The 27,736-nt window shown below is 48.6% G+C and overlaps 2 protein-coding genes and 1 pseudogene across 4 annotated transcripts in view; 1 reads left to right on the top strand and 2 right to left on the bottom strand.

Annotated features, from left to right (window-relative positions):
* Positions 1 to 27,736, bottom strand: part of SLC39A11 (solute carrier family 39 member 11) — a 567,426-nt gene that overhangs the window by 516,480 nt on the left and 23,210 nt on the right. Inside the window, exon 1 of one of the 3 annotated variants that reach the window (XM_050765756.1) lies at positions 18,917 to 18,992. The exons of the other annotated variants lie outside the window; for them this stretch is intronic. The gene's annotated coding sequence lies outside the window, so the exon portion shown is untranslated. Of the gene's footprint in view, positions 1 to 18,916; positions 18,993 to 27,736 lie in introns of those variants that run through there. 3 annotated transcript variants of the gene reach the window in all.
* On the bottom strand, positions 18,539 to 19,030 carry LOC126939917 (DNA-directed RNA polymerase III subunit RPC10-like; annotated as a pseudogene).
* Positions 20,675 to 27,091, top strand: SSTR2 (somatostatin receptor 2). The gene is made up of 2 exons (XM_050765748.1): positions 20,675 to 21,022; positions 25,273 to 27,091. The coding sequence occupies exon 2, from the start codon at positions 25,365 to 25,367 to the stop codon at positions 26,472 to 26,474; it is 1,110 nt and encodes a 369-aa protein (XP_050621705.1). The 5' UTR covers positions 20,675 to 21,022; positions 25,273 to 25,364; the 3' UTR covers positions 26,475 to 27,091.

Here is a 27,736-nt window from a genome sequence, read left to right as displayed (position 1 = left end):
TCAGCCTGCTCCTGGTCGTCCTGCCTTCAGCTTCCCCATTACCACTGTCTCCATTCAGGGCAAAACGAGGGCCTTCCCCATATTCCATTATGAAGCTTTCCCACTCCTCTGCCTGCTTTTGAGTCTCTGCCTAATGCAAATGATGGTGGTTGACTCCCTTGCTATAGTAAGCTCTGAACAAATAGCCTTTGCTTGTTCTCATTTAGGTACTCTTCATTTATTTCCACACTTGATTACATCTGCAAAATCCCTATTTTCTTTCTTCTTCTTCTTCTTTTTTTTTTTTTTTTTTTGAGACAGTCTTGTTCTGTCACCCAGGCTGGAGTGCAGTGGGTAAGATCCCGGCTCACTGCAACATCTGCCTCCCAGGTTCAAACAATTCTTCTGCCTCAGTCTCCCAAATAGCTGCAATTACAGTCATCTGCCACCACACCTGGCTAATTTTTTAAAATTTTTTAGTAGAGATGGGGTTTCACCATGTTAAGCTGGTCTTGAACTCCTGACTTCAAGCAATCCAACCGCCTCAGCCTCCCAAAGTGCTGGGATTACAGGCATGAGCCACCATGCACGGCCTAAACCCCTATTTTCAGATAAGATCACATTCACAGGAACTAGCAGTTGGAACTTCAAAATATCTTTTTGTGGGATGCAATGCAACCCACAACAGCACCTAAGGCCCTTGCCCTGTCCTTCCCTCTCCCATGTTCTGTTTCCTTCCACAAGAAGCTACCTTCTATGTCCCCAGATTTAGCATATGACATCAAACCCATTTGCTTGTCTCCTCCACTGGATATTGTATATTGCTCAGTGGGAGCGGCGTCTTACTGGCCTTGAATCGTGTGGGATTCAAGGTTGGCCTGCCTCCAGCTTCCCCATTACAACCGTCTCCATTCAGGGCAAAACGAGGGCCTTCCCCATGTTCCACTATGAAGCTTTCCCACTGCTCTGCTTGCTTTTGAGTCTCTGCCCAATGCAAATGATGGTGGCTGACTCCCTTGCCACCATCCTTGCATGCCCAATATGCCCAATAGGCATGCAACGGTGTCTCAGAGAGATTCGTGGTTAAACTGCACAGCCAAGTACACCCTTCTTGCTTTGTCCACCTGAAAAATTATTTCTCATCCTTTCAGATCTGGCTCCAGGGTGAGCCCTAGAGTCATCTCCTGACACCCACTCCCAGGCTGGAGCAGGAGTCCCCCAACATTTTTCGGTATACCTATGTCTAACTTCCTTACGGAGCAGTGTGTTTTCCCAAGGCTGGGGTTGCATTTTTCATCTTCCTATTCCCAGCAAGAAATACAGGGTCTGGAACTGAGTAAATGCCCAGTAAAGAATTTGTTGTATGGATGGTCCTGAGACAGAAAGAGCTCTCAGATCCTTCCTGCTCCTTCCATATGCACCCTGTACACACCCACATCCACCGCCATACCCACCTCCTGCCAATGCCTGCGGTCACTCCCTATTGTATGAGCGTCTCCAAACACAATGCAAGGGAAGCCCCACTTGCGCTCTCTCTGTCTCTCTCTCTGTCATTGTGTGTGTGTGTGTGTGTGTGTGCGTGTGTGTGTGTGTATGTAACATTTACCACCTTTTAGAAACCACTTTCAACCATATGCTTTTGTCTAACTAACCATTGCTGTTTCCCTCCTTTTCTCAGCTAAGCTCCTGGAAAGAACTGACTCCACTTGCCATCTCTACCACCTCTCATCCAAGCCGCTTTCCTCCTCAACATGCTGCCATCCGCCTTCTGCCCACGCCACTTTGCCAGGCCCCAATGACTTCCTGGATGTTCAATCTAACATTTACTTTTCAGTTCTCCTCTTCTATAACCTTACTTCCTTAATGACCCTACCTGTGAGACCCTCTCTCCTCTTGCCAGGCAGGCTTTCCTTCCTGCTACTTTCTCTTTCTCTCTCTGTCTCTCTCTCTCTCTGTGTGTGTGTGTGTGAGAGAGAGAGACATTTTTTTTCCCTGAGACAGAGTCTTGCTCTGTCGTCGAGGTTGGAGTGCAGTGGCATGATCTCAGCTCACTGCAACTTCTGCCTCCTTGGTTCAAGCGATTCTCCTGCCTCAGCCTCCTGAGTAGTTGGGATTACAGGCGCCCGCCACCACGTGGTACTAATTTTTGTATTTTTAGTAGAGACAGGGTTTCGCCATGTTGGCCAGGCTGGTCTCGAACTCCTGACCTCATGATCCACCCGCCTAGGCCTCCTGACATCTTTTAAAAGTCGGCATTCCCCATCCTCTCTTCTTCTCACCCTTACATTCTTTCTGGGTCATCTCCTTTACTCTCTCACTTCCACCTATCACCCATAGATTATAACTCCCAGACTTGGCCAGGTGCAGTGGCTCATGATTATAATCCCAACACTTTGGGAGGCTGAGGTGGAAGGATTGCTCAAGCCCAGGAGTTCGAGACCAGCCTGGGCAACATAGCAAAACCCTAGCTCTACAAAAAATACAAAAACTGGCCAGACGTGATGGTGCACACCTGTAGTCCCAGCTGCTCGGGAGGCTGAAGTGGGAGGATCACCTGAGCCTGGGAAGGTTGAGGCTTGAGTGAGCTGTGATCACACCACTGCACTCTAGCCTAGGGAAGATCCTGTTTCAAAACAACAGCAGCAACAAACTTAATGTCCCAAACTTAAATGTCTATTAAATGTCTAGCTCAGTTTTTTTCTCCCAAGCTATCTCAACTGATAGATCAAACTATTTTCTAGCCATCCTATGGGCATCCTATGGGCATAATAATCTCAGCAGAACCCAAACAGAATTCACCCTCTCTGCCCATGAGGGGTGTGCTCCTCCCCTTTATTCCTCTTGGTGAACAGTACCACTCCCATCCAGTCACCAAAGCCAGAAATCCAGGAATCCCCATCTCCCTACTGTACCCCCACCCTCTTGTTCCCTAAATCTAATAAGCCATTAGGTTTCCAGGTTCTTCCCTCTCAAACCCTTCAGAATCACTTAAGGTCAGGAGTTCAAGACCAACCTGGCCAACATGGTGAAACCCCGTCTCTACTAAACATACAAAAATTAGCCAGGCATGGTGGTGTGTGCCTGTAATCCCAGCTACTCGGGAGGCTGAGGCAGGAGAATCACTTGGACCTGGGAGGCAGAGGTTACAGTGAACCAAGATCATGCCACTGCACTCCAGCCTGAGTGACAGAGCGAGACTCCATCTCAAAAAAAGAAAAAAAGAAATACAATTGTTGAAATAAAAAATTCAATAGAATGGTTAGAAATGAAATATCACCCAGAAAGTCAAAAATGACAAAGAGATGAAACATAGAGAAAAGCCAAGGGAATCGGGGAACTGGTCTGAGTAATAGAAATGCCAGGAAGAGAGACCAATGACAACAGAAGTGGAATAATTAAAAACATTAATGTGACAACATCTTTTAAAAATAAGAGACATACGTTTCCAGATTAACGGGGCTCACTGAATGCAAACCACAGAAATGATACAAGAAAAAAGCTATTCACACCAAAGCATATAGCCTGATGAAATTTCACAACACCTGTAATGAAGAGAAGCTTTTAAAAGTTTTTGGGAAAAGACATTGGACATACCCACATCAACGTTGTAAACCAGGATACAATGGATAAATATATTTAAAACTCTGAGGGAAGAGGATTTCCAATGATTGAACAGAATTCTATATACAGTTAAACCATCAGTCAGAAGTGTGGGGACAATAAAGACATTTTAACATAAGCACAGTGTCAAAAAAATTACCTTTGTCATATCTATTTCTGTGTAACAAGTCACATCAAATTTTGGTGGTTTAAAAAGTGGACATTCACTATCTCCTATTTTCTATGAGAAAGAAATTTGAGAGTGGCTTAGGGGGCAGTGGCTTCGCTGGGTGGTTTGGGCTAAGGGTTTGTCATGAGGGAGTGTATTAGTCTGTTTTCACACTGCTGATAAAGATATACTCGAGACTGGGTGACTTATAAAGAAAAAGAGGTTTAATGGACTCACAGTTCCATGTGGCTGGGGAAGCCTCACAATCACGGCCGAAGGTGAAAGGCAGGTCTTACGTGACAGCAGGCAAGAGTGAACGAGAACCAAGTGAAAGGGGAAACCCCTTATGAAACACTCAGATCTGGGGCCGGGCGCGGTGGCTCACACATACAATCTCCCAGCACTTTGGGAGGCCAAGGCGGGCGGATCACGAGGTCAGGAAATCAAGACCATCCTGGCTGACACGGTGAAACCCCGTCTCTACTAAAACTACCAAAAATTAGCCGGTCGTGGTTGCCGGCACCTGTAGTCCCAGCTACTTGGGAGGCTGAGGCCGGAGAATGGCGTGAACCTAGGAGGCGGAGCTTGCACTGAGCCGAGCTCGCGCCACTGCACTGCAGCTGGGCAACAGAGCGAGACTCCGTCTCAAAAACAAAAAACCAACAAACAAAAAAAACCGTCAGATCTCGTGAGACTTATTCACTACCATGATAACAGTATGGGGAAAACCCACCGGATCCCTCCCACATGTGGAAATTATGGGAGCTACAATGCAAGATGAGATTTGGATGGGGACACAGCCAAACCGTATCAGGGAGCAATTAAGGAATCAGCCAAAGCTGCAGTCATCTGAGGCTTGACTGAGGCTGAAGAATCGACCTCTAAGCTCATTCCTGTGGTTGTTGGCTGGAGGCTCCACCTTCCCATCCCATAGGACTGCTCAAGACAGGGCTCACGACCTTTCCTCAAAAGGAGAGTGGGGAAGACAGGAGAGGGTAGGTGAGAGGAAGGGAAGACAGGGGAGGGAGGAGAGAGGAGGAGAGGTGGAGACAGGTGAGAGCCTCCAAGATAAAAGGCACAATGCTTTTCACATCCTAATCTCTGAAGTGATGTACCATCATCCATCATATTCATTGGCCATACAAATCAATCCTGGTACAATGTGAGAGGGGCCGTGCAGGCTGTGAATACCAGATGATGGGGTTTATTAGGGCTCATCTTGGAGGCTGGCTACCACATACCCTTTCTCAAGAAACTCCTGGAGGTGATGCTCCACCAAAACAAAGGAGTAAGCCAGACAGAGCAAGAGAGAGCAAACAGAAGAGGAACATTGGGAAGCAAGAAAGAAATCCTCAGGGTAAGGGTGAAGAGAAGTCCTGAGATGAGAGCTGTGCAGCAGACTTCAAGAACAATTGGTCTAGATTGAGCAGAAGGACAACACTCTCCAGGAAGAATGGCTCCAAGCCATAAACGAAATCAATGTGTTGAATAAAGTTAGAGAAGATTTTTGACTCTGCAGAATATAGGAATGAATCATTAATAGGTACATAAAAAAGCAAGTAAAAAAAAATATGGGGGCAGGCTATGGTGGCTCACGCCTGTAATCACAGTATTTTGGGAGGCCGAGGCGGGCAGACCATTTGAGGTCAGGAGTTACAGACCAGCCTGGCCAACATGGTGAAACCCTGTCTCTAGGCCGGGCGCGGTGGCTCAAGCCTGTAATCCCAGCACTTTGGGAGGCCGAGACGGGTGGATCACGAGGTCAGGAGATCGAGACCATCCTGGCTAACACGGTGAAACCCCATCTCTACTAAAAAATACAAAAAACTAGCCGGGCGAGGTGGCGGGCGCCTATAGTCCCAGCTACTCAGGAGGCTGCGGCAGGAGAATGGCGTAAACCCGGGAGGTGGAGCTTGCAGTGAGCTGAGATCCGGCCACTGCACCCCAGCCTGGGCGACAGAGCAAGACTCCGTCTCAAAAAAAAAAAAAAAAAAAAAAAGAAACCCTGTCTCTACTGAAAATACAAAAATTGCCGGGCGCGGTGGCTCAAGCCTGTAATCCCAGCACTTTGGGAGGCCGAGACGGGCGGATCACAAGGTCAGGAGATCGAGACCATCCTGGCTAACACGGTGAAACCCTGTCTCTACTAAAAAATACAAAAAAAAAAAAACCTAGCCGGGCGAGGTGGCGGGCGCCTGTAGTCCCAGCTACTCAGGAGGCTGAGGCAGGAGAATGGCGTGAACCCGGGAGGCGGAGCTTGCAGCGGAGCTTGCAGTGAGCTGAGATCCGGCCACTGCACTCCAGGCTGGGCGACAAAGCAAGACTCTGTCTCAACAAAAAAAAAAAAAAAAAAAAAAAGAAAATACAAAAATTAGCTGGGCGTGGTGGTGCACGCCTGTAATCCCAGCTACTCGGGAAGCTAAGGCAGGAGAATCACTTGAACTCAGGAAACAGAGGTTGCAGTGAACCGAGATCACACCACTGCACTCCAGCCTGGTGACAGAATGAGACTCTGATTACAAAGAGGTAATCATTAACTTCAGGGAAAACAAAAGACTCTACAAGAAAAAAAGAGGCCAGCAAATCATAGTGCTTGGTTCAGCTGTAAATAATATTTACATTGTTGTAGTAATGAAAACATTGACTACTGACTTGACAAAAACGATGGTAACTGATATGGTTTGGCTGTGCCCCCACCCAAAATCTCATCTTGATTTATAACCCCCATAACTGAACCATGGGGGCAGTTTCCCCTATGCTATTCTCATGAGAGTGAGTTCTCAAGAGATCTTATGGTTTTATATGTGTCTGGCATTTCCCCTGCTGACACTCATTCTCCTGTCACCCTGTAAAGAGGTGCCTTCTGCCATGATTGTAAGTTTCCTGAGGCCTCCCCAGCCATGCAGAACTGAGTTAATTAAACCTATTTTCTTGAAAAATTTCCCAGTCTCCGGGATTTCTTCATAGCAACGTGAGAATGAACTAACACAGTAACTATATTGGGAGGAAAGGGAATAGGGAAGTTCATCATATAGGTGGTGAGTTGGGGCTCTTTCACAGGAAGCCAATAGAGTCCGAAACAGAAAAATCAATAAATAGAAGTGTAACTGTGCCATTTAGAAAACATAGAGGTAAATTCAGTAACAGAAGAAACAAAACAAAGAAGTGAAAGTTTTTGTCCTTAGGGAATGTATCAGAAGTGGAGAAGGAGGGAGCAGGAGTCTGCTGGGTTTTTGTCTGTTTGTTTGTTATTGAGACAGAGTCTCACTCTGTCGCCAGGCTGGAGTGCAGTGGGGCCATCTTGGCTCAGTGCAACCTCCGTCTCCCAGTTCAAGCGATTCTCCCGCTTCGGTCTCCCAAGTAGCTGGGACTACAGGCGTGCACAACCATCCCCAGCTAATTTTTTTGTACTTTTAGTAGAGTTGGGGTTTTACCATGTTGGCCAGGATGGTCTCCATCTCCTGACCTTGTGATCTGACTGCCTTGGCCTCCCAAAGTGCTGGGATTACAGGCGTGAGGCACCGTGCCCAGACGTAGTCTGCTGTTTTTTTTAGAAGTCTAATCCTACCATTTGGCTTGTTAAAATAAAATAAAATTTAAAATAAAAAGATTTTACTGGTCAAATCCTTCTACTGGTTTGCACTAAAGATGAGCATATATTATCCGCATATATTTTACTATCTGGACCTCAAATTATAGAGTTATATAATTTTAGAAGAAATTAACCAAGATGAGTTATTTGAGCTCACTAGGCAGCGTCTATCTACTCAGGGGTACAGAGCTACTCTCCCTCCCACCCAACCAAATAAATGCATCAGACTGGGCACGGTGGCTCACCCCTAAATTCCAGCACTTTGGGAGGCCGAGGCAGGAGGATCACCTGAGGTCAGAAGTTCGAGACCAACCTGACCAATATGGTGAAACCCTGACTCTTCCAAAAATACAAAAATTAGCCAGGTGTGGTATCACATGTCTGTAATCCCAGCTACTCAGGAGGCTGAAGCAGGAGTATCACTTGAACCTGGGAGGCGGAGGTTGCAGTGAGCCAAGATTGCACCACTGCACTCCAGCCTGGGTGACAGAGTAAGACTCCATCTAAAAAAAAAAAAAAAAATGCATTAAATGTTCATTAAGTCATGCGGCATTAATTGCTTTATGATGAACTGCCAGTTTTGTGACAAGATACCGAAAACAGGGACAAAACCAGTTTCAGACACGACAACCATTTATAGCATCTCTCCTAAATAGAATATAAGACGCCATGAAAAAAATAGTGGATTTCTGAAAGGCCTGTGAAGGGTAGGAGGACATCAAAAGCAACTACTATCCTGCATGATTTCTGAACACTTGCAAAGGATTTCAGGCCTGGGGTAGGCTTCTGAGTTCCCTTGCCCTGAGAGGACACAGTCAGAAGTTGGACTGCATAGGCCAGGCGCAGTGGCTCACACCTGTAATCCCAGCACTTTGGGAGGCCGAGGCGGGCAGACTGCTTGAGGTCAGGAGTTCGAGATTAGCCTGGCCAATGTGGTGAAACTCTTGTCTCTACTAAAAATACAAAAAATTAGCTGGGGTGGTGGTACATGCCTGTAGTCCTAGCTACTGAGGAGGCTGAGGCAGGAGAATCACTTGAACCCCAGAAGGCAGAGGTTGCAGTGACTTAAGATTGTGCCACTGTACTCCAGCCTAGGCAACAGAGTAAGACTCTATCTCAGAAGAAAAAAAAAAAAAGTTGGACTGCAGGACTTAGAAACCAATTTTTCTCCCCTTTTCTCTTGTACATTCTTCATGTTTAGAATAGATGGATGAAAGTGTGTATACCTGTGTAGGAGGATTATATACAGACGTGCTCTTCAGAGACATAACATTGTCAGTTGCCCATTTTGTGCTTTTGATTTGTTTATTTTTGCCAATAACATCAAAACTATACATCAAAGTGAGTACTTGGCATTCCTAAATAGTCCAACAGCACTAAAAAGTTCTTGTCTTGGAAAACCACATATGCATTTAATATCACCACTGCCAATTCATTTCTGGAACTTGTCCTTAAAAATTCACTTTGGAGCTGAAATCAGAATGTTTAGAATAGACTCACTGGTGTCAAGTCTTCATTTTGCGGGGATGGGAGATAGGATTTTTAGAACCAGTCATATTCTGGTAAGTTGTTTAAAATTTTTATATGCTATGTATACATGGAAAAGTTATGTTAAAAATTGTTTAAGTTCCGGCTGGGCGCGGTAGCTCATGCCTGTAATCCCAGCACTTTGGGAGGCCGAGGTGGGGAGATCACTTAAGGTTGGAAGTTCAAGACCAGCCTGGTCAGCATGGTGAAACTCCATCTCTACTCTAAAAATACAAAAATTAGCCGGGCGTGGTGGTGGGTGCGTGTAATTCCAGCTACTCGGGAGGCTGAGGCAGGAGAACTGCTTGAACCCGGGAGGCGGAGGTTGCAGTGAGGCCAGATGGCGCCATTGCATTCCAGCCTGGGCAACAAGAGCGAGACTCCGTCTCAAAAAAAAAAAAAATTGTTTAAGTTCTGTTTAAACGGACTTATTATTGAAGGAGCACTAAAGTGAGTGTTTCTGCAGGATCACACTGTGAGGCCAAGTCTCATCTTCCCAGACACCTGCTCTGTCAGGTCATGTTAGGATCCGACAACGTCCTTACCCGTCTCTAACGGGAGTGAGGGCACCTCCTAAGTCTTGAATCTGATGATTCAAGAGTCCAGTGTTTCCAACAGGCTGGAAACAAAGCCTAGAATTGTCATGCTTTGCAACCCCAAGTAAAAGGGGCTTGCCAGGGAGAAAGACTGAGTGTCTGAAGTGGTATGGAGAAATTAGGTTTTAGCGGCAGACACAGGGACAATCTGTCAGATCTGGCTGCTGGAGAGTGAGGTAGGAGAGAGCCGGGGAGGGGGAGGGGGAGGAGGAGCAGCCGTTTGTTGGCTGTGAGGGCAGAGGAGACACATGAATGACTCCGGGGCGGGGGCGGGGGCGGGGGCGGGGGCGGGGGCGGGGCTCCCACTCCGCCTCACCAGGCCAGCCATCTGCTCTGGGGCCTCAGGCAGGCGGGTACCATGAAGCTTGGGGACTGGCAGCCCAACCAGCAAGCAAAGCCAACAGGCTGGTTCCCTTACAAGGGAGCAAGAAGCAGCCAGCAGGGAAGTCTTACTTTTGGAAAGTGGCCAGGTCCCATCACGAGGGCCTCACCTGGCTGAACAAAGTCCCTCCTGGCCCTGCGACTGGAACCCATTCCAATGCCCGTGGGCTCTGTGGAGTCACCTCCTGTGTCAAAGAAGGAAAACTCACCCTTTCAGCCTTACAGAAACGTTTGTAGCACTCAGCAAAAGCATCAGTTGCGGCTTTAGCCTGCAGTCTCCAAACAGGCACTAAGTGCCACCCCGCCACCCCCAGACAGCTTTTCAAGACCCTTTTCCAAATCCACTTGTCTTTGCAGAATCCACTCCCTTTGCAGAACTGACATCTGCCCTCAATAACTTCTCACCTGGGCCTCTAGCAATCTCATGCCTGCCTCTTCCCAAGAAGGACACTGTGATCTCGGATAGAGGAGATTATCTTTGTCAGTGAGGCCAGAGTGAGGAAAGCCACCATGAAAAGGGGAGACAGAAAACGCCAGAATCTGGGTTCCAAGGCACTGCCATCATCCTGATTCTAACAGGGCAGCATCGTATCCCCAGATTGGCAGGAGGATGGTGGGGGGGAGTGAGAAAAGAGAAAAGAAAGGCCTTGGGGTGGACATTTGGGCCCCATCCTGCAAGGCCCGGTGCCCGAGCTCGCAGAGGCCGCCCAGGAGGTGAGTTCTATGCGCTCACCCCACCACGGGGCCAGCTAAGGAACTGCAGCCTCTTTGGAAACGTAATTGAACTATATCAGCTGCAGTGGCTGGATTCACTCCTGGTGTTTGCTTCTTCGGAGGGGCAGAGGCCCTTCAGCAGCAGAAATTCCTGGCTCAGAGAGAGAGAGAGAGAGAAACAGGCTCTGTGACAAGAGATGGGACGCCGCTCAGCATGAAGACCCACCCACCCCCACCTCCTGTCAACGCTGTGCCAACATCTCCACTTGGAAATCCTCTCTTCTGGGTCTGCACCTCCCCAAAGCCCTATTAAATGTTAAATATTCTGTGTCCTGTTAGGGAGGAGCTACCGTTTGAGCCGCTAGCACAAGGAGAATAGGACAACGAGAATTTCCAGGGCAAGGAGGAGCTATCCGTGGAGACAGGACAGTGTGTGAGCCTCACCCAGGTACCCGGTTGCTGAACACATGGGAACACAGACCCCAGTAGGGAAAAGGCCAGTGTGGTCAACTTTGGCCATGATTAAATCAGATTCTGACCTTCGTTGCTGTCATTACAACGAGGACCCTAATTACTGGTTCTGGCCCATTTGTGAAGTTGCTGCCCCTTCACAAGCTGTGAAACACGCATTCTACAGGAACCAGTGCATCTTGCCAAAGGGAAGTAAGGTGAGGTGTCTACCCTGCTATCGCACTAGGAGAGGAGAGGTAATTGAAGGGGATTTTCCTTATGAGAGAGAAAACTCTGGTTCCATCTGCTCATGGAACAGAGACTCCCAGGCCCCACGGCTGCACAAACCCTGCTCAGAGCGCCCTCTGCCCAGATAGCAGGGTTCCCAGGGTGACCAGTGCAGCGTGAGCCCACAGTCTCCTCCCTGGGGGAGGAGAGCTCCTGAGTTGCCTGTGGCCTGACCCGAGACAGTCTTTCCTGCTTCCTGACCTAAAGTTCCTCCACATCTGAAACGAGACAGTTTAACTCTCAGTGGTTCTCAGCTCTAGCTCACATGAAAGTCAACTGGGGAGCTTGAAAACATTACCTGGGCCCCATGCCAAAAATTAAATGAGAATTGCTAAGGACGGAGCCGGGGCACCCTTAGTTTTAAAACTCCCCAGGTAATTTTCCTGGGGAGTTTTAAAAATTGTCTTGAAGCCCTGACAGGTGCTCTCAGAGGGGCGTTCTGCTGCTGTGAGTCTATAAATCTCCCCCCAGATCTTCCCCCCAGCAGCAGCTCCTCTTCTGGGGAAGAGGCTGCCCTTCTGATTCGGCTAATAAGGCAATTCAGCATTTGGCGGGGGGTGGGGGCGGAGGGAGTCACACAGCAGGAGGGCACCAGGCACTTCTTGTCACTTGGGTCACTCTGGAAGGGAGAAGACAAAGATTCTTCTAGGAGGCCTGGATGATTGTCAGAGCCTCAGAGAACTTGGAAACAATCCAGAACTCATCCACAGAGACATTCTGAGGATGGGAGAGTAACTGCCTGGAGAAGGGCTTAAAACAATTGTGGGCCGGGCGTGGTGGCTCACACCTGTAATCCCAGCACTTTGGAGGTTCGAGGCGGGAGTCAGGGGGATCATGCGAGCCCATGAGTTCAAGACCATCCTGGGCAACATAGTGAGACCCTGTCTGTACAAAAAGAAAAAATACTAATTAAAAAATTCGCCAGGCGTGCTGGTGCATGCCCATAGTCCTAGCTACTCGGCAGGCTGAGGTGAGAGGATCACTTGAGCACAGGAGGTCAAGGCTGCAGTGAGAGGTGATCAATCCACTGAACTTCAGCTTAGGCAACAGAACGAGACTGTCTCAAAGAACAACAACAAACAATTGCGGCTATCGATCAGGGGAAGGGATTGTCTCTCTTGTATTGTAATCAGCCTCTAAGAACGATTAAGGAAGGTGGGAGTCCCATTTGCCAATGGATTGTTGCTCTGCATAATTATGTTCAGGATTTGGGAGTTAAATTGTCACTGCTATCTGTGTGACCTTGGGCAGGGTACTTAACCTCTCTGTGCCTTGCTTACTTCATTCACAAAAGGGGGGATTCATAATGCTGACAGTGCTTCATAGGATTACAGTGAGGATTAAATGAGTTAACAGAAAGCATCTAGCACAGTGCTTGGCATACAGTAAGCACAGAATAGGTGTTGAAAATTACTCAGGGAAATACAGGGGTAATTACTCACAGGGAATCCATGGCTAAATAAGTTGGGAAGCACTGGCTTCAAGATCAACAGGTGTCTTTACTGCAAGATTTCTCAAAATACCAATGTTACTACTGGTAAAGTCATGTGCCACAAAGGTTGAGAGAATTAAATGAGATGAAAGATGTGTGAAACACTCAGTGCGCCCCGCACATAATGGATATAATAAGCCTGTGAGGCCGGGCGTGGTGGCTCACACCTGTAATCCCAGTACTTTGGGAGGCTGAGGCCAGCGGATCACTTGAGCTCAGGAATTCAAGACCAACCTGGGCAACATGGCAAAACCCTATCTCTATAAAAAATACAAACATTAGCTGGGCGTAGTCTCAGTGACTTGGGAGGCTGAGATGGGAGAACGGCTCAAGCCTGGGCTTCAGCTCTCACTGCACTGCTGCCTGAGAGACACAGTGAGACCCTATCTCAAAATATATATATATATATATTTATGAATGTGAATCTTCAGGACATGGGGTGAATGTGCAGTTGTGCACCATTTCCCAGAGTTGCCTGTGCTCTTTTTCGTTTTCTTTTTTTCCTCGAGAGACAGAGTCTCACTCTGTTGCCCAGGCTGGAGTGTGGTGGTGCAATCTCGGCACACTGCAACCTCCGCCTCCCAGGTTCAAGTGATTCTCGTGCCTCAGCCACCCAAGTAGCTGGAATTACAGGTGCCCACCACCATGCCCGGCTATTTTTTGTATTTTTAGTAGAGACAGGGGTCTCACCATGTTGGTCAAGCTAGTCTCGAACTCCTGGGCTCAAGGGATCCACCTGCCTTGGCCTCTCAAAGTACTGGGATTACAGGTGTGAGTCACCACGCTCAGCTGATTTTTCTACACAGCATCTAGCTCTGAGAATTAATGGTCCGGGAAGCACACTCTGGGAAAAGTCACAACAGGAGACAGCCTCAAGTTTTCTAACTCTGTCACCACGGCACTGAAAAAGAGGAGCTGAGCCAGGTAAGAGCAGCAGGGACGTGGTTATCAGGAAAAATGTTCTGGTGCCAGAGAAGTGCTGGGACAGACAGTGGGGGAGCTGGGGACTCCTCTCCTCCAGCTTTCACACCCCGTGTGGGTGGGGTCCCTGTGGAAGGAGGCATGAGTCCGCGATTCATTTGACTCTTGACTTTGCCACTCCCTTGCTGGTGGCCTTGGGCAAGTCACCTGTCCTCTCTGAGCCTGGTATCTTTACTTCGATAATGATGGGATGTAGGCTGTAAACCTGAGAATGTCTAAGGACCCTTCTGGCTCCAGGATGTTATGTCTATATGCATTTCTGCCAAAAAGGGGGAGAGAAGAAAAAAAGGAATCCTATCTAGAGCACAGCGTCTTCTAACCACCATTCCTGATTCTAGACTTGTTTGGCGGTGGTTTCCAAAGAGCTTCTAATGCCTACTGGCCAATGTATTCCCTGAGGGTCGAGGTTGCTAATAGAGAAAAATGGTGACACGCCATGCCAGACTCAGAGCTGTTGAGGGCTACGGAGAGAGAGGAAGAAAGATCCTCATTTGAATTTTGTGTATTTGAAGAGACTATTAAATCGACTATGCCAAATAACCCCCCACCTCCCTTTTTTTTTTTTTTTTTTTTTTTTTGAAACAGGGTCTTGCTCTGTCACCCAGGCGGGAGTGTAGTGGCATGATCTTGGCTCACTGCAGCCTCCACCTCTTGAGCTCAGGAGATCCCCCCATGTCAGCCCCTCAAGTAGCTGGAACTACAGGTGTGCACCACCATGCTTGGCTAATTTTTTTTTTTTTTTTTGGAGAGATGAGGTCTCACTATATTGCCCAGGATGGTCTCAAACTCCTGGACTCAAGTGATCCTCCTTCTGCAGCCTCCCAAAATGCTGGGATTACAGGCATGAGTCACTGTGCCCAGCCCTTAAATTTTCAAACAGCGATATGGTGACTATATTCTATATTTTCCAAACTAAACATCAGGACCCATGGTATCAGAAAGGCTTTTACGTGCTGACATTTCCATTTTCATAAAATGCGGATGGTTTGTGGGGGACAAGGGAAAGAACAGCTAAAAACAAGAGTGTCCCAGGAAGTCAAGGTACTATGATCACCATGCGGAGTATCTTCTCCCCACCCCCTCAAACCACAGGATATCTGATGTTCTCCACGGCAGGAGCATTGCCCTTTTATCATCAATAGAAATGGTAAACCTCTGACATTCCCATAAAGATGATAAAAACCACACTAGATACTCAGATTGGTATCTAACACTCCCAAACACTTCCAATCCTCCCCTCAGGGCTCTGTTGCTTTCCTCCAGGCTTAATTGCAATACTTACTTTCACTAAATTGATTGCAGAGTAACAATTTCCCCCATTTAATTTATTAAGCCACTCAGAGACATAATGACCTGTTTGGGAATTGTGTCTTCCCTGTGGAGCTCCTAGACTATGAACTTCTCTTGGCAAGAGTGAACCGAGCAGCCCCTCCCCATGGAAGGGGCTGGACACTGGCCTGGCCCTTTGTCCTCCTCCTTTTCTTAATTTCCTGCCACCTATTGTCTCTCTGATAACTGCTGACAGAGGGAAGGGTGCTATTTAATTGCTTTAAAGATATCAAACAAGCCAGTTGGAAGGTTATCTCCTCTCCAACCCCTCTGTTTTTCTGGCTCAAGGTTTTGTTACTTAGTTACTAACCAAGCTGCAGAGGAAGAAGAGGCAGCCCAATGTGGATTACAGCTCAGACTTCATTCAGCAGATGGAGGGCAGAGTCAAAAAAGCGTGGGGGAGCCAAAGGCAGAATAGGAACTTGAGGTTGGCCCCTGAGTGCAGGTGGCAGCCCAAACAGCTCCTTGGAGGCCTTCAGAGGTGGGGAGAGAAGAGAGAGGCATACATTTTCTGGGAAAAATCAACAATCATCCGAGATGACACATTTCTGCTGTCAAGGTCAATGTTGTTCAGAGTCCACTCAGTCAGCTGCAGTAAGACAGGTGCGCCTAACGTGGGTGCATCAGTGCTTTCTCCAGGCTGGGCCTGCCCTATCTGATAAGGAGGGGAAGGCTTGACAAGGAAAGTACATGGAGGCGGATATTGCTTTATTTGGTCAACCACATTAAAGAGCATACAGGGCTACATGTGGTGGCTCACACCTGTAATCCCAGCACTTTGGGATTATTCAGCCTATTCAGGAGGCTGAGGTGGGTGATTACCTGAAGTCAGGAGTTCAAGACCAGCCTGGCCAACATGGTGAAACCCCGTCTTTACTAAAATTACAAAAATTAGCCAGGCATGGTGGCACCTGCCTGGAGTCCCAGCTACTCGGGAGGCTGAGGCAGCAGAATCACTTGAGCTTGGGAGGCAGAGATTGCTGTGAGCCGACATCACGCCACTGCACTCCAGCTTGGACAACAGAGTGAGACTCTGTCTCAAAAATATAAAACTTAGGCCTGGCGTGGTGGCTCACACCTGTAATCCCAGCACTTTGGGAGCCCGAGGTGGGTGAATCACTTGAGGTCAGGAGTTTGAGACCAGCCTGGGCAACATGGTGAAACCCAGTCTCTGCTAAAAATACAAAACTTAGCAGGGCATGGTGGCGCACACCTGTAATCCCAGCTACTCGGGACACTAAGGCACGAGAATCGCTTGATCCTAGGAGGTGGAGGCGCAGTGAGCTGAGATCACGCCACTGCACTCCAGACCGGGCAACAGAGTGAGAACCTGTCTCTAAATAAATAAATAAATAAATAAGAGCATACAGAGAGCCACCAACAACTCACCCAAGTTGCCTAGAAGGGTGATGGTTATTTGGTTGAACCTCCAGAAGCCATCTGTTTTTGCTAGCAGTACTCATATTAAAATTAAAAACAAAGGCCGGGCGCGGTGGCTCAAGCCTGTAATCCCAGCACTTTGGGAGGCCGAGGTGGGCGGATCACAAGGTCAGGAGATCGAGACCACAGTGAAACCCCGTCTCTACTAAAAATACAAAAAATTAGCCGGGCGCGGTGGCGGGCGCCTGTAGTCCCAGCTACTCAGGAGGCTGAGGCAGGAGAATGGCGTGAACCCGGGAGGCGGAGCTTGCAGTGAGCCGAGATCGCGCCACTGCACTCCAGCCTGGGCAACAGCGTGAGACTCCGTCTCAAAAAAAAAAAAAAAAAAAAAAAAAAAAAAAAGTGCATTGCTTCATCAAAGTCGCCTTTGAGTTGGGGGCATGTTGAGAGCCAGTGTTTCATTTCTTGCATGGGTAAGAAAACAGTGTTTTTTCATTTTGTTTTGTTTTGTTGAGACAGGGTTTCACTCTGTCACCCAGGTTGGAGTGAGTGGCCTGATCACGACTTGCTGCAGCCTCCACCTCGCTGGGTTCAAGCTCTGCCTCCCAGGTTCACGCCATTCTCCTACCACAGCCTCCTGAATAGCTGGGACTACAGGCACACACCACCATGACCAGTTAATTTTTTAATGTTTTGTTTTTGTAGAGACTGGGTTTTGCCATGCTGCCCAGGCCTGTCTCAAACTCCTACAAAAATTAGCCAGGCATGGTGCCCACCTTGGCCTCCCAAAGTGCTGGGATTACAGCCAGTCATTATTATTGTTTTTTTAGACTTTCCATTTTAATGAAATATTCAGAATAAAATTTGAATAAAGGAAGTAATAAATTAAACAAATTTACAATTAACAGTTAAATATTTAGGAACATTTAATGTACTAAGTTGTGCAAACAGTACAAATATTTAAGAGTGTTGATTGGGGTAAGGCAATGTCAACTGCCAATAAATGTAAAAGATGAAAGAACAGGGCTGGGCGCAGTGGCTCACACCTGTAATCCCAGCACTTTGGGAGGCTGAGGCGGGTGGATCACCTGCGGTCAGGAGTTTGAGACCAGCCTGGCCAGCATGGCAAAACCCTGTTTCTACTAAAAATATAAAAAATTAACCAGGCGTGATGGTGGGCACCTGTAATCCCAGCTACTTGGGAAGCTGAGGCAGGAGAATCGCTTGAACCCGGGAGGCGGAGGCTGCAATGGGCCGAGATCACACCTCTACACTCCAGCCTGGGCAACAAGAGCAAAACTCCATCTCAAAAAAAAAAGACGTCTGGCATGGTGGCTCACGCCTGTAATCCTAGCACTTTGGGAGGCAGAGGCGGGCGAATCATGAGATCAGGAGATCGAGGCCATCCTGGCTAACACGGTGAAACCCTATCTCTACTAAAACTACAAAAAATTAGCCAGGTGTGGTGGCGGGTGCCTGTAGCCCCAGCTACTCGGGAGGCTGAGGCAGGAGAATGGCGTGAACCTGGGAGGCAGAGCTTGCAGTGAGCCGAGATCGTGCCACTGCACTCCAGCCTGGGTGGCAGAGCAAGACTCCATCAAAAAAAAAAAAAAAAAAAGAAGGAAGGAAGGAAGGAAAGAAGGAAGGAAGGAAGGAAGGAAGGAAGGAAGGAAGGAAGGAAGGAAGGAATGAAGGAAGGGGAAAGAAAGAGAAAAGAAAGAAAAGGAAGGAAGGAAGGGGAAAGAAAGAGAGAGAAAAGAAAGAAAAGAAAGGAAGGAAGGAAGGAAGGAGAAAGAAAGAGAAAGAAAGAAAGAAAGAAAGAAAGAAAAGAAAGAAAGAAAGAAAAGAAAGAAAGAAAGAAAAAGAAAGAAAGAAAGAAAGAAAAGAAAGAAAGAAAGAAAGAAAGAAAGAAAGAAAGAAAGAAAGAAAGAAAGAAAGAAAGAAGAAAGGAGGGAGGGAGGGAGGGAGGGAGGGATGGAACTTCAAACAGCGCATACTTAGTTATGGGTGTCCTCCCTACACAGAAACACTCCCTGGACATCAATGATTTCATCCGCTGTGACTGGCAGATAGGCCACATTTCCTGACACCCTGACTCTTCACCTCAAAAGGGTTAGCTTTCCACCACACCAGCAAAGACCCTCAGGACACACGATTCATACCCCCAGCTGACCATCTACCCTGAGGTAAGCAGACGCTCAGGCAGCTGGGCTGTCCTTGCCCTAATCCCTGCAGTGGTGTCCACACTGAGCCCTGCAGCACTGGTAGAAGGTGGTCTTTGGCTCATCTGCAGAACGGATCTGAAGCTACAAGCAGTAAGCACAAGAAGGTTCTCCTTTAGGACATGACTCTGCAGTAGAGTCAACATCCTCCCAGGCAGCTGCTCTCCCAAGTCCATCATCCACTTCTTTCAGCTTTGAGTACTTCCGATTTGTTACCTTGTGGGTGATGTTGTGCACACAGGGCCACGTGTTGCAGGCGAAGCGGTGGCAGCGCTGTCCCTCCTCCACGATCAGCGCGTCCCTGAAGCCAGGGTAGAACAGCAGCATCATCTCGGACTCTGCTGCCTCCAGTTATTATTTTTTTAATGAAACATAAATTTGGTATTAACCGTTTGAGAACTTTTAAAAGATAACATGGTACAAAAGGAAGGAATTTGAGGGCAGAGTGGACACTTCCTGGCTCTTCCTTCTTTTCCTGGAAACCAGTCAGGTTACTGGTTTTAAACTGGAGGTGGCAACAGGCATTGCAGCAACTGTGTGACCAGAGGATGGCGAGTTCCTCTGAGTGCAATTCCACGATGCCCTCCTGATATCATTATTACCTCTCTGCCTCTCCCTCTTCTCACTAATGGCAAGCAGACACAGTCCTCTTCTTGTGAGCTACCCACCCCAGCCCTTCCAATTGCATGCACATGTCTAAAAGAGATGCTGGATCCCGGACTGACTCCTGGAACTTAAGGCAATTGCAGCTCAATTTCCATCTTGCCCTGAGCTCCAGGATGCCAGGAGTTAAGCCCTATCATGAAGCAAAAACGCTTAACCTGTCACGCCCCCACATGCGGGTCCCCTCTCTTCCCGCTCCCCGGCCTCTCAGAGAGAGATGGAAACCCCTGATCCCCATCTTACAGTGGGTACCCCAAGATACGGTTTGGTCCAGATAGAAGAGAGCAGCTGGCTGCTGCCGTACCTGGTGGTTCCTTTCCCATGTCACTCATCTATTTCTAGGGCTCACCGCACCTGCCACACAGCTTCTGGACTTTTACTTTTCCCTGGTGAATTCTAAATCAAATAATAGGATGGACAAATCAAGGCAGCTTAGCTCACAGAGAAAGCTACTTGGGGTTTGCTTTCTGTTTTCACATCCTCTAAAACTGTACTGAGGATGGTGTGTGTGTGCGTGTGTGTACGTATGTACTTGGAGGAGGGTGAGGAAGGGGAGGCTGCAGGATTGATTATGACTTATTAAACTATTGGAAAAGAGGCTGAATCATCACAGTCAAAAAGAAATAGCTGCCACTCCATGTGATGTAACTCCCACTTCTTGCCTGTTCCCCTTTGCTCCCTCACAGCATGTAGGAGGGACTGTGCTGGGTCAGACCAGCAGGTGCTGACTGACGTGGCTACAGCAAGGGGACCACCTGTATGGCCGCTGCACCTCCAAGCTGTGGGACGCAGGGACAGCTGGGACCAGTCGACCTCCACTGACCCTCTGATGGCTCCTAGGACTGAATCTTGGACTCCAGGTGTGGGTTTACATGCCCTGCGCTCATTGGGAACTGCATGGAGAAGCGCTGTCCCCTGAGCGCTTTTTCTCCCTATCCTTAGCCTGGCCCTGCGCCCTGCGCCCTGCGCCCGGGGCTGGCCCACGGTAAACACAGTTTTGCTAATTTGTTTGGCTAAGAAAATCACAGAGGTCCCGGTGTAAATCTGGGTCACCCCGGCCTCCACTCCAGCTGCCTAGAATATGCTGGGTGGAAGGGAATCGATTCTGTGAAATCAGAGGGAAAATATTGCTTGTCCTTGCCATGAGTCTTGAAGAGAACGAAAACGCTTAACCTTTCACGCCCTGCATGCGGGTCCCCTCTCTTCCCGCTCCCCGGCTGTCTGTAAGCTCTGCCCGCAGCCACCTGCAGGCGTTTCAGTCGGTCTCATACTTGTCCTTCTACAGGACCCGGGAGGAGGGGTTGGGGAGGGCGGAGCGAAGCCGCCGTGACGTAGCGGGAGGGGGGCGTGGGGAAATGTGCCGAGGGGCCCGGGCTGGCTGGGCCAGTCCAAGCGGCGCAGCCACCCATGCGCGCGCGCTCGCAAGACCACCCGCGCCCAGAGCCCCAGTCTGAGGCTTGGCGCCGGGGGGTTTGCGGGCGAGGCGAGCTCTCTACGGGGCTAGTGGGAGCCGGCACAAGAGGGTCGAGGAGCCAGAAACACCAAACGTTCGGCGCCGGGCGCTAGCCAAGCTGCTGCGCGCCGCGGCGCCCAGCTGGCTCGGGGACAGCCGCTGGGTGTCGGAGACCGGAGTTAGCGGATTGCAGCGGAAGAGCAAAGGTGAGGAGTGGTGTGTGTGTGTGTGTGTGTGTGTGTGTGTGTGTGTGAGACAGAGATGGAGGGAGCGAGAAGCGCACTTGGGCACCTGTGTGCATCTGCACTGATGGTGGTGTGCCCATCCGAGTGCCTGAGTGTAGGTCCCGGGACGTGATTCTCCGCTCTTGTGCTTTGTGGGGCGATTGTAGTAGGAATGAACGACAGCGGGTACCCCTGCCTGAGTTAAGGGGGCTGTGGGTAGAGTGTGCTGGAACGGACGTGTCCTCACAGCCTCATGCCCGTGTGCGTGGCGTGTGCCCTTTAGCCCGAGATTTCAGGTGGTAGCTGCGAAGGATGACAACTTCTCTCCCAGCGCCCTGCAAAAGAGACCCGGCGCGAGAGGAGCGAGGCCGTGAGGTGCTAGCCGGGGCTCCTGCGGGAGCGCACCAGAGGCAGGCGGCGGGCGCAGAGCAGAGAAAGGGAGGCTTCTCTCCTGTTCTTTTCCTCCCCCAGCCGGGGAGATAGACGCTGAACGATCTAGGATCCGTCCCCGTCCCCCACCTCGGGACAGAAAGGACAGTTTGTCTAGGTTTGGAGAGACCAAAGCATTGCATAGCCCGTGCCCGAAAGCCGCTGGCCAAGTCCCCAAGCGACTGTCTTCTGCGCCCCGATGTCTCTGTCCTCAGCGCCCCACCCCACCCCCGGCCCCCCATGCTCTGCGTTGAGAGACTGGGCGTGCTGGCGCTACAATCTTCACTCTTCCCTCGTCTTCCTGGAAATGGCACGGAGTTCTTTGGGAAACCCTTGCTCTGAGGATCAGCGAGTTGGATGGCCAGGAGGACTTTCTGTGCCAGCCGGGAGCATCGGCTCCGCGGTCCTGACAGTCGCCCCTCCATTTCTCAACCTCATATGCCAGCACCGCCCCGGCTTTTCCCAGGCGCTCACGCGCCGCGGTGGCCCACAGGGGCTTTTATCACCCTGCTAGTGGGGGCTGTCGCTCCAGCGGCGCAGAGGCCAAGCCGGGTTCTGAAGGCCCCAAGGGAGGCGGGGGTGGGAAGTGAATGCGGAAAGATGATGGGGAGAGGAGAAACTGAAGCTGAGCAGGATTTAGGACCTCCCCTGATGTCCGGTCGCCATCCCAACACTCATTTTTTGGGCTGGTAACCACAGCCCCTACGTAAAAGGGAGGCGGGGGTGCAGGTGCGTGAGACCATTCTTACCCTCCTCTCCACAGAGCCTGGACTTGGTTCAGAGGAAACCAACCACTAGCCATTTCCAGCATCTAACAATTATTGGGCTGGAAAAACAAAGAATGCAGAAAACCAAACTTCCTTGTACATTTAATTTAACCACAATTCAACAAGAATTGGCTGCCTGGCATTGGAATATTCTTTCTCTGAAACAAAAAGGAAACAGAAATCTCTAGAAGACCTTAAGCGGCTGACTTCTTAGTTAAATAAATCTCCCCATGATTTAAGTTCATTTCTTGCTTAGAGGAGGCTTCCCACTCTCAACCGGCTCCCCAGCCTCCCACCTCCACCACCTTCACCAAGACTCTGAACCCTGTCTGTTGCTACCATTAAGCAATTCTGTCTTGTTGAGTGAAACCCCAGTTAAAATGACCAAGTTAAGGCTGGAAAGCAACACTCAACCCTCCCTCATACTCCCTGCACCATCATCGTTCCTGGCCCAAAAGCTCTTAGACAGGGGCTCTGCCGGCCCAGGGGGACTCCGGGTTACCTGGACATTGGAGTGTGACCATTCATGTTATATAGATGGGCCCCTGGAAATCCCCATGATAAGGTACACTCTAATTGCAGGCAGCTTGAATAGGATTCTGGCTCTGAAGAATTAATCCAACTGACAAGATGGTTAGAAATGACAATGAAACTACCCAAGTTAATCCAGGGATACTAACCACAGTTTCTGTACAGCTTCTGTTTTAATTGCTGCCAGTCTATGGTTTTTTACCCAATACAGACATGAAATTCCAGATCCCCCAAATACTTCACAAAATGGTCAGCCACAAAGCCCAGATCTCACTCCACAGACAGTTGTGTGGTAGGGAAATGAGCACAGAAGGAACCAGCAAGGCACCTGGCAGTTCAGAATGGATCAGAGGCAAAGGTGAGCAAGGATCCTCAAGTACTTGTTGCTGGCCAAGTCTCCTTTAACTCATCTGAAGTCTTTCCAGGGATTAAGGAGTAATCTTCCATCTACACCCAGGCACCAGGAAAAGTACCTAGCTCAGGGGAAATGTGTCAGCCGAGTGAATTATTCCCGCTCTGCTGAACATAACACCCTTTGAACATCTCGCCTCTTCCTAGATTGGCCTCTTTGCTGTCCTCCTGCCTCACTCTTCATACACCCAAGACCCAGCTCAAACATTTCTCTTTGGAAGCCTCCTCTGAGTCCCCCAGGAAAAGAAGGCATTCTTAAGTCGGTCATTTATCTCTCATGCAATTCCCACCCTATATGAGCTGACTTCCTTTCCTATCTCCCCTTTTAAATTATCACCTTCTAGAGGGCACTAGCCAAGTTTGTTTTTTGTTTTTTGTTTGTTTTTTGTTTTTTTTTTTTTGAGACGGAGTCTCGCTCTGTCGCCCAGGCTGGAGTGCAGTGGCGCCATCTCGGCTCATTGCAAGCTCCACCTCCCGGGTTCACGCCATTCTCCTGCCTCAGCCCCCGAGTAGCTGGGACTACAGGCACCCGCTACCATGCCCGGCTAATTTTTTGTATTTTTTAGTAGAGACGGGGTTTCACTGTGTTAGCCAGGATGGTCTCAATCTCCTGACCTCGTGATCCACCTGCCTCGGCCTCCCAAAGTGCTGGGATTACAGGCGTGAGCCACTGCGCCGGGTCAGTTTGTTCATTTCTACATCCCTGCTGTCAGCACAAAGAAGCCTCCTCCCCACCCTAACCCCATGATGTTTTTTGAATGGCTGTATATCAATCATTTAACTATGGGATGAACTATCGTTTTAGATCTTAAGCCAAGCCAATAGTGTTCCAATTATTTTCTCAGCAAGGAAGTAACACAGGAGTCAGTTGCTTCAAACCAAAGCCCAGTTATCAGCTGTTCAGTCTCTCGGCCACTGAGAAGCAGAGGGGATGCCTTGAGACGTGCAAAAGACTTGGGGCCAGGTGGCCTGTGTTCACATCCCAGCTGCACCAGTTATGTTCAAGAGAATGGGAGTGAGCTCTTTAAACTGTCTAAGCCTCAGTTTCAACATCTCTAAAATGGGGGTAATTATCCCTACCACCTAGGACAGTTGGGGAGATCAAGGGAATCGTGGGTGTGAATGAATTCTATCAGTGCCGGAAGCCTTCTGCTTACTTCTATGAAAGAGCTTGTGTCCCACACCTGCTTCCCGTTTTTGTCCTTAATTAGAAAATGGCAGGCAAATTCTCTGGGGTGTTACAGCACTTGGGAGCAGCATCCCCTTAGGGACTTTGGGAAAGAGCTCTTGAGGAAGTCAAGCATTAGGTACTGGAAAACAAAAATAGAAGAAAAACAAAAAATAAACTGAAGCCTACATTTAAAAAATGAAAGCAAACCAGACTTTTATTTTTAATACTGAAGACTATAAATTGGTTCACCATGCAAGTAGATTTCAATACATCAGAGATAATGAGATGGTAGAGGAAAACATGGGGGGCAAAACAACACTTACGAGGTTCCCATTATGAGCCCAACGCAATGCTCGGCGTTTTCACATACATTCCATCATTTGACCTTCATGACACCCCCATGTGAACAAATAAGAGTCAGAACCATTAAGGACCAGGCATGCGGTCACACGGGCTCAGCAGTGGAACCCGGTTTGTTCTACCTCTAGAGTCTGGGTTTTTTCCACTATGGCATTTTCAGAACGGAAAGACTCCAAGGCGGTCAGCACAGACTTTCTGGTAGGGAAGAGGCCAGGAATGTCAGTGTCAGACCCTTCTGAGGTCAGGCGCTGAACTTCTGCAAGCTCTGCCCTTCTGCAGTTTAGCTCAGTCAACTTCATAGGGGTCAAAGGATGTGCTTTTTGAAGCCACAGCCCTCCCCAACATGTGCGTCAGCAGATGATGGCTGAACTCAAACCCTTCCCTAGTATTGGAAAAACTACTCAAAAACTGATGAGAAACTCTAGAGCTTAATGTTGATGCGGAAAGATAATACATTTTTCAATGTAAGAGTATGTCTGAGAGGGTAAACCAGAAATGTGTAAATTTGGTGAGAGTTTAAACAGCTCGTGACCGACGGGCCAATCTTCCTTTTTTCCTTCCAGATGTCACACTGGATCCTTGGCCTCCAGGGTCCATTAAGGTGAGAATAAGCTCTCTGGACTGACTGGACCTAGCCTAAGACAGAAAAGCAGCCATGGACATGGTGGATAAGCCACTCAATGGAAGCCACACATGGCTATCCATTCCATTTGACCTGAATGGCTCTGTGGTGTCAACCAACACCTCAAACCAGACAGAGCCATACTATGACCTGACGAGCAATGCAGTCCTCACATTCATCTATTTTGTGGTCTGCATCGTTGGGTTGTGTGGCAACACACTTGTCATTTACGTCATCCTCCGCTATGCCAAGATGAAGACCATCACCAACATTTACATCCTCAACCTGGCCATCGCAGATGAGCTCTTCATGTTGGGTCTGCCTTTCTTGGCTATGCAGGTGGCTCTGGTCCACTGGCCCTTTGGCAAGGCCATCTGCCGGGTGGTCATGACTGTGGATGGCATCAATCAGTTCACCAGCATCTTCTGCTTGACGGTGATGAGCATCGACCGATACCTGGCTGTGGTCCACCCTATCAAGTCGGCCAAGTGGAGGAGACCCCGGACGGCCAAGATGATCACCATGGCTGTGTGGGGAGTCTCTCTGCTAGTCATCTTGCCCATCATGATATATGCTGGGCTCCGGAGCAACCAGTGGGGGAGAAGCAGCTGCACCATCAACTGGCCAGGTGAATCTGGGGCTTGGTACACAGGGTTCATCATCTACACTTTCATCCTGGGGTTCCTGGTACCCCTCACCATCATTTGTCTTTGCTACCTGTTCATTATCATCAAGGTGAAGTCCTCTGGAATCCGAGTGGGCTCCTCCAAGAGGAAGAAGTCTGAGAAGAAAGTCACCCGAATGGTGTCCATCGTGGTGGCTGTCTTCATCTTCTGCTGGCTTCCCTTCTACATATTCAACGTTTCTTCCGTCTCCATGGCCATCAGTCCCACCCCAGCCCTTAAAGGCATGTTTGACTTTGTGGTGGTCCTCACCTATGCTAACAGCTGTGCCAACCCTATCCTATATGCCTTCTTGTCTGACAACTTCAAGAAGAGCTTCCAGAACGTCCTCTGCTTGGTCAAGGTGAGCGGCACAGATGACGGGGAGCGGAGTGACAGTAAGCAGGACAAATCCCGGCTGAATGAGACCACGGAGACCCAGAGGACCCTCCTCAATGGAGACCTCCAAACCAGTATCTGAACTGCTTGTAGGGTGGGAAAAAACCAAGCCATGCTCTGTCTACTGGCAATGGGCTCCCTACCCGCACCCGCTTCCTTCCTCCCACCCCTCACACCTGGCTTCTAGAATAGAGGATTGCTCAGCATGAGTCCAATTCAGAGAACAGTGTTTGAGTCAGCTTGTCTGATTGAATGATAATGTGCTAAATTGATTACCTCCCCCTTAAAGCGAACATTGAAATGCAGGTAGGCAATTCAAAGTCTGGAGAAGAGGGATCATGCCTGGCTATCATCTTTAGAAACAACAAAAATAGAAAAAAAAAGTATCTGTGTGTTTGTGTATTTAAAACTCAGTATGTAATCTTGTGTTTTTATATTTATCCTTGTATATTCCTATTTATTCTCTGTATAGGCATTACCTACGTTCCCGTGTTCACATACACAAGTATCTAATTCCAGTGTGCATAGTGTAGATGGACATTTGCCACAATACAGTGTCCGCAGAAATGGACTTATCATGAAGTCAGTAAAGTCCAAGCTTCAGGGTCTCTCTTGCACGGGCCTTTCCAAGGCCCAGGAGGGACCTGGGCAGTATGTTCACGTGGTCATATGTTTTTGTAAAAATTTGTGAAAGTAAGATATTTTGTACTGTTTTTCTTAAAGAGGACCCTCCTATAAGCTTCAAACCTCAAAAACTTCTAGCGTCTGCCCTTGCGGATTTGCTTCATTAATTTCAGGCAAGTTAGGTCAATGTAAGAAGGGAAAGGGAGAAGATATTTGAAGAACCAGAACATAAATTCATATGTTTCCACTTCTCAGATATAATCAGAGAATTCTTCATTTGCCCAAAAGGACTCAAGTGGTTGTGGTCATCCGTCATTGTATTTATCAAGACAAAGCCAACTTTGTTATAAGATTGCATTGTTTTTCTTTTCAGATTGCTTTAGTTTTTCTTAGGGAGCCATGAGGGGGGGAGAATCACTAACATGAAAGGCAAAAGATGGACTATGATTCCTGTGGAGCAACAATTTTCTTCTCTCCATCGTGAAAATAAGTGAATAAGAGTGAAGCAAAATTACACCTTTATGAGAAACCATAAAATTGTTTTTATTTTTCAGGCCAGAGATAGCTTCCTAATGAAAGAAAATGGAAATGTAATTCAACGACGCCTCAAAGGGAATTCTAGAGGACTTCATACAAAGCTGGGCATTAAGAAAACCACAATGCATGGCCGGGCGCGGTGGCTCACACCTGTAATCCCAGCACTTTGGGAGGCCAAGGTGG

This window comes from Macaca thibetana, chromosome 16, assembly GCF_024542745.1.
Source record: "Macaca thibetana thibetana isolate TM-01 chromosome 16, ASM2454274v1, whole genome shotgun sequence".
In the NCBI taxonomy this organism is placed as follows: Eukaryota; Metazoa; Chordata; class Mammalia; order Primates; family Cercopithecidae; genus Macaca; species Macaca thibetana.
The sequence above is the reverse complement of the archived record's forward strand: the minus strand, read 5'-3'. Positions and strand labels throughout refer to the sequence as shown.

What these genes read in the sequence shown, in the direction of transcription:
- SSTR2 (XM_050765748.1), top strand. Translation starts at nt 25,365, where the DNA reads ATGGACATGGTGGATAAGCCACTCAATGGAAGCCACACATGGCTATCC.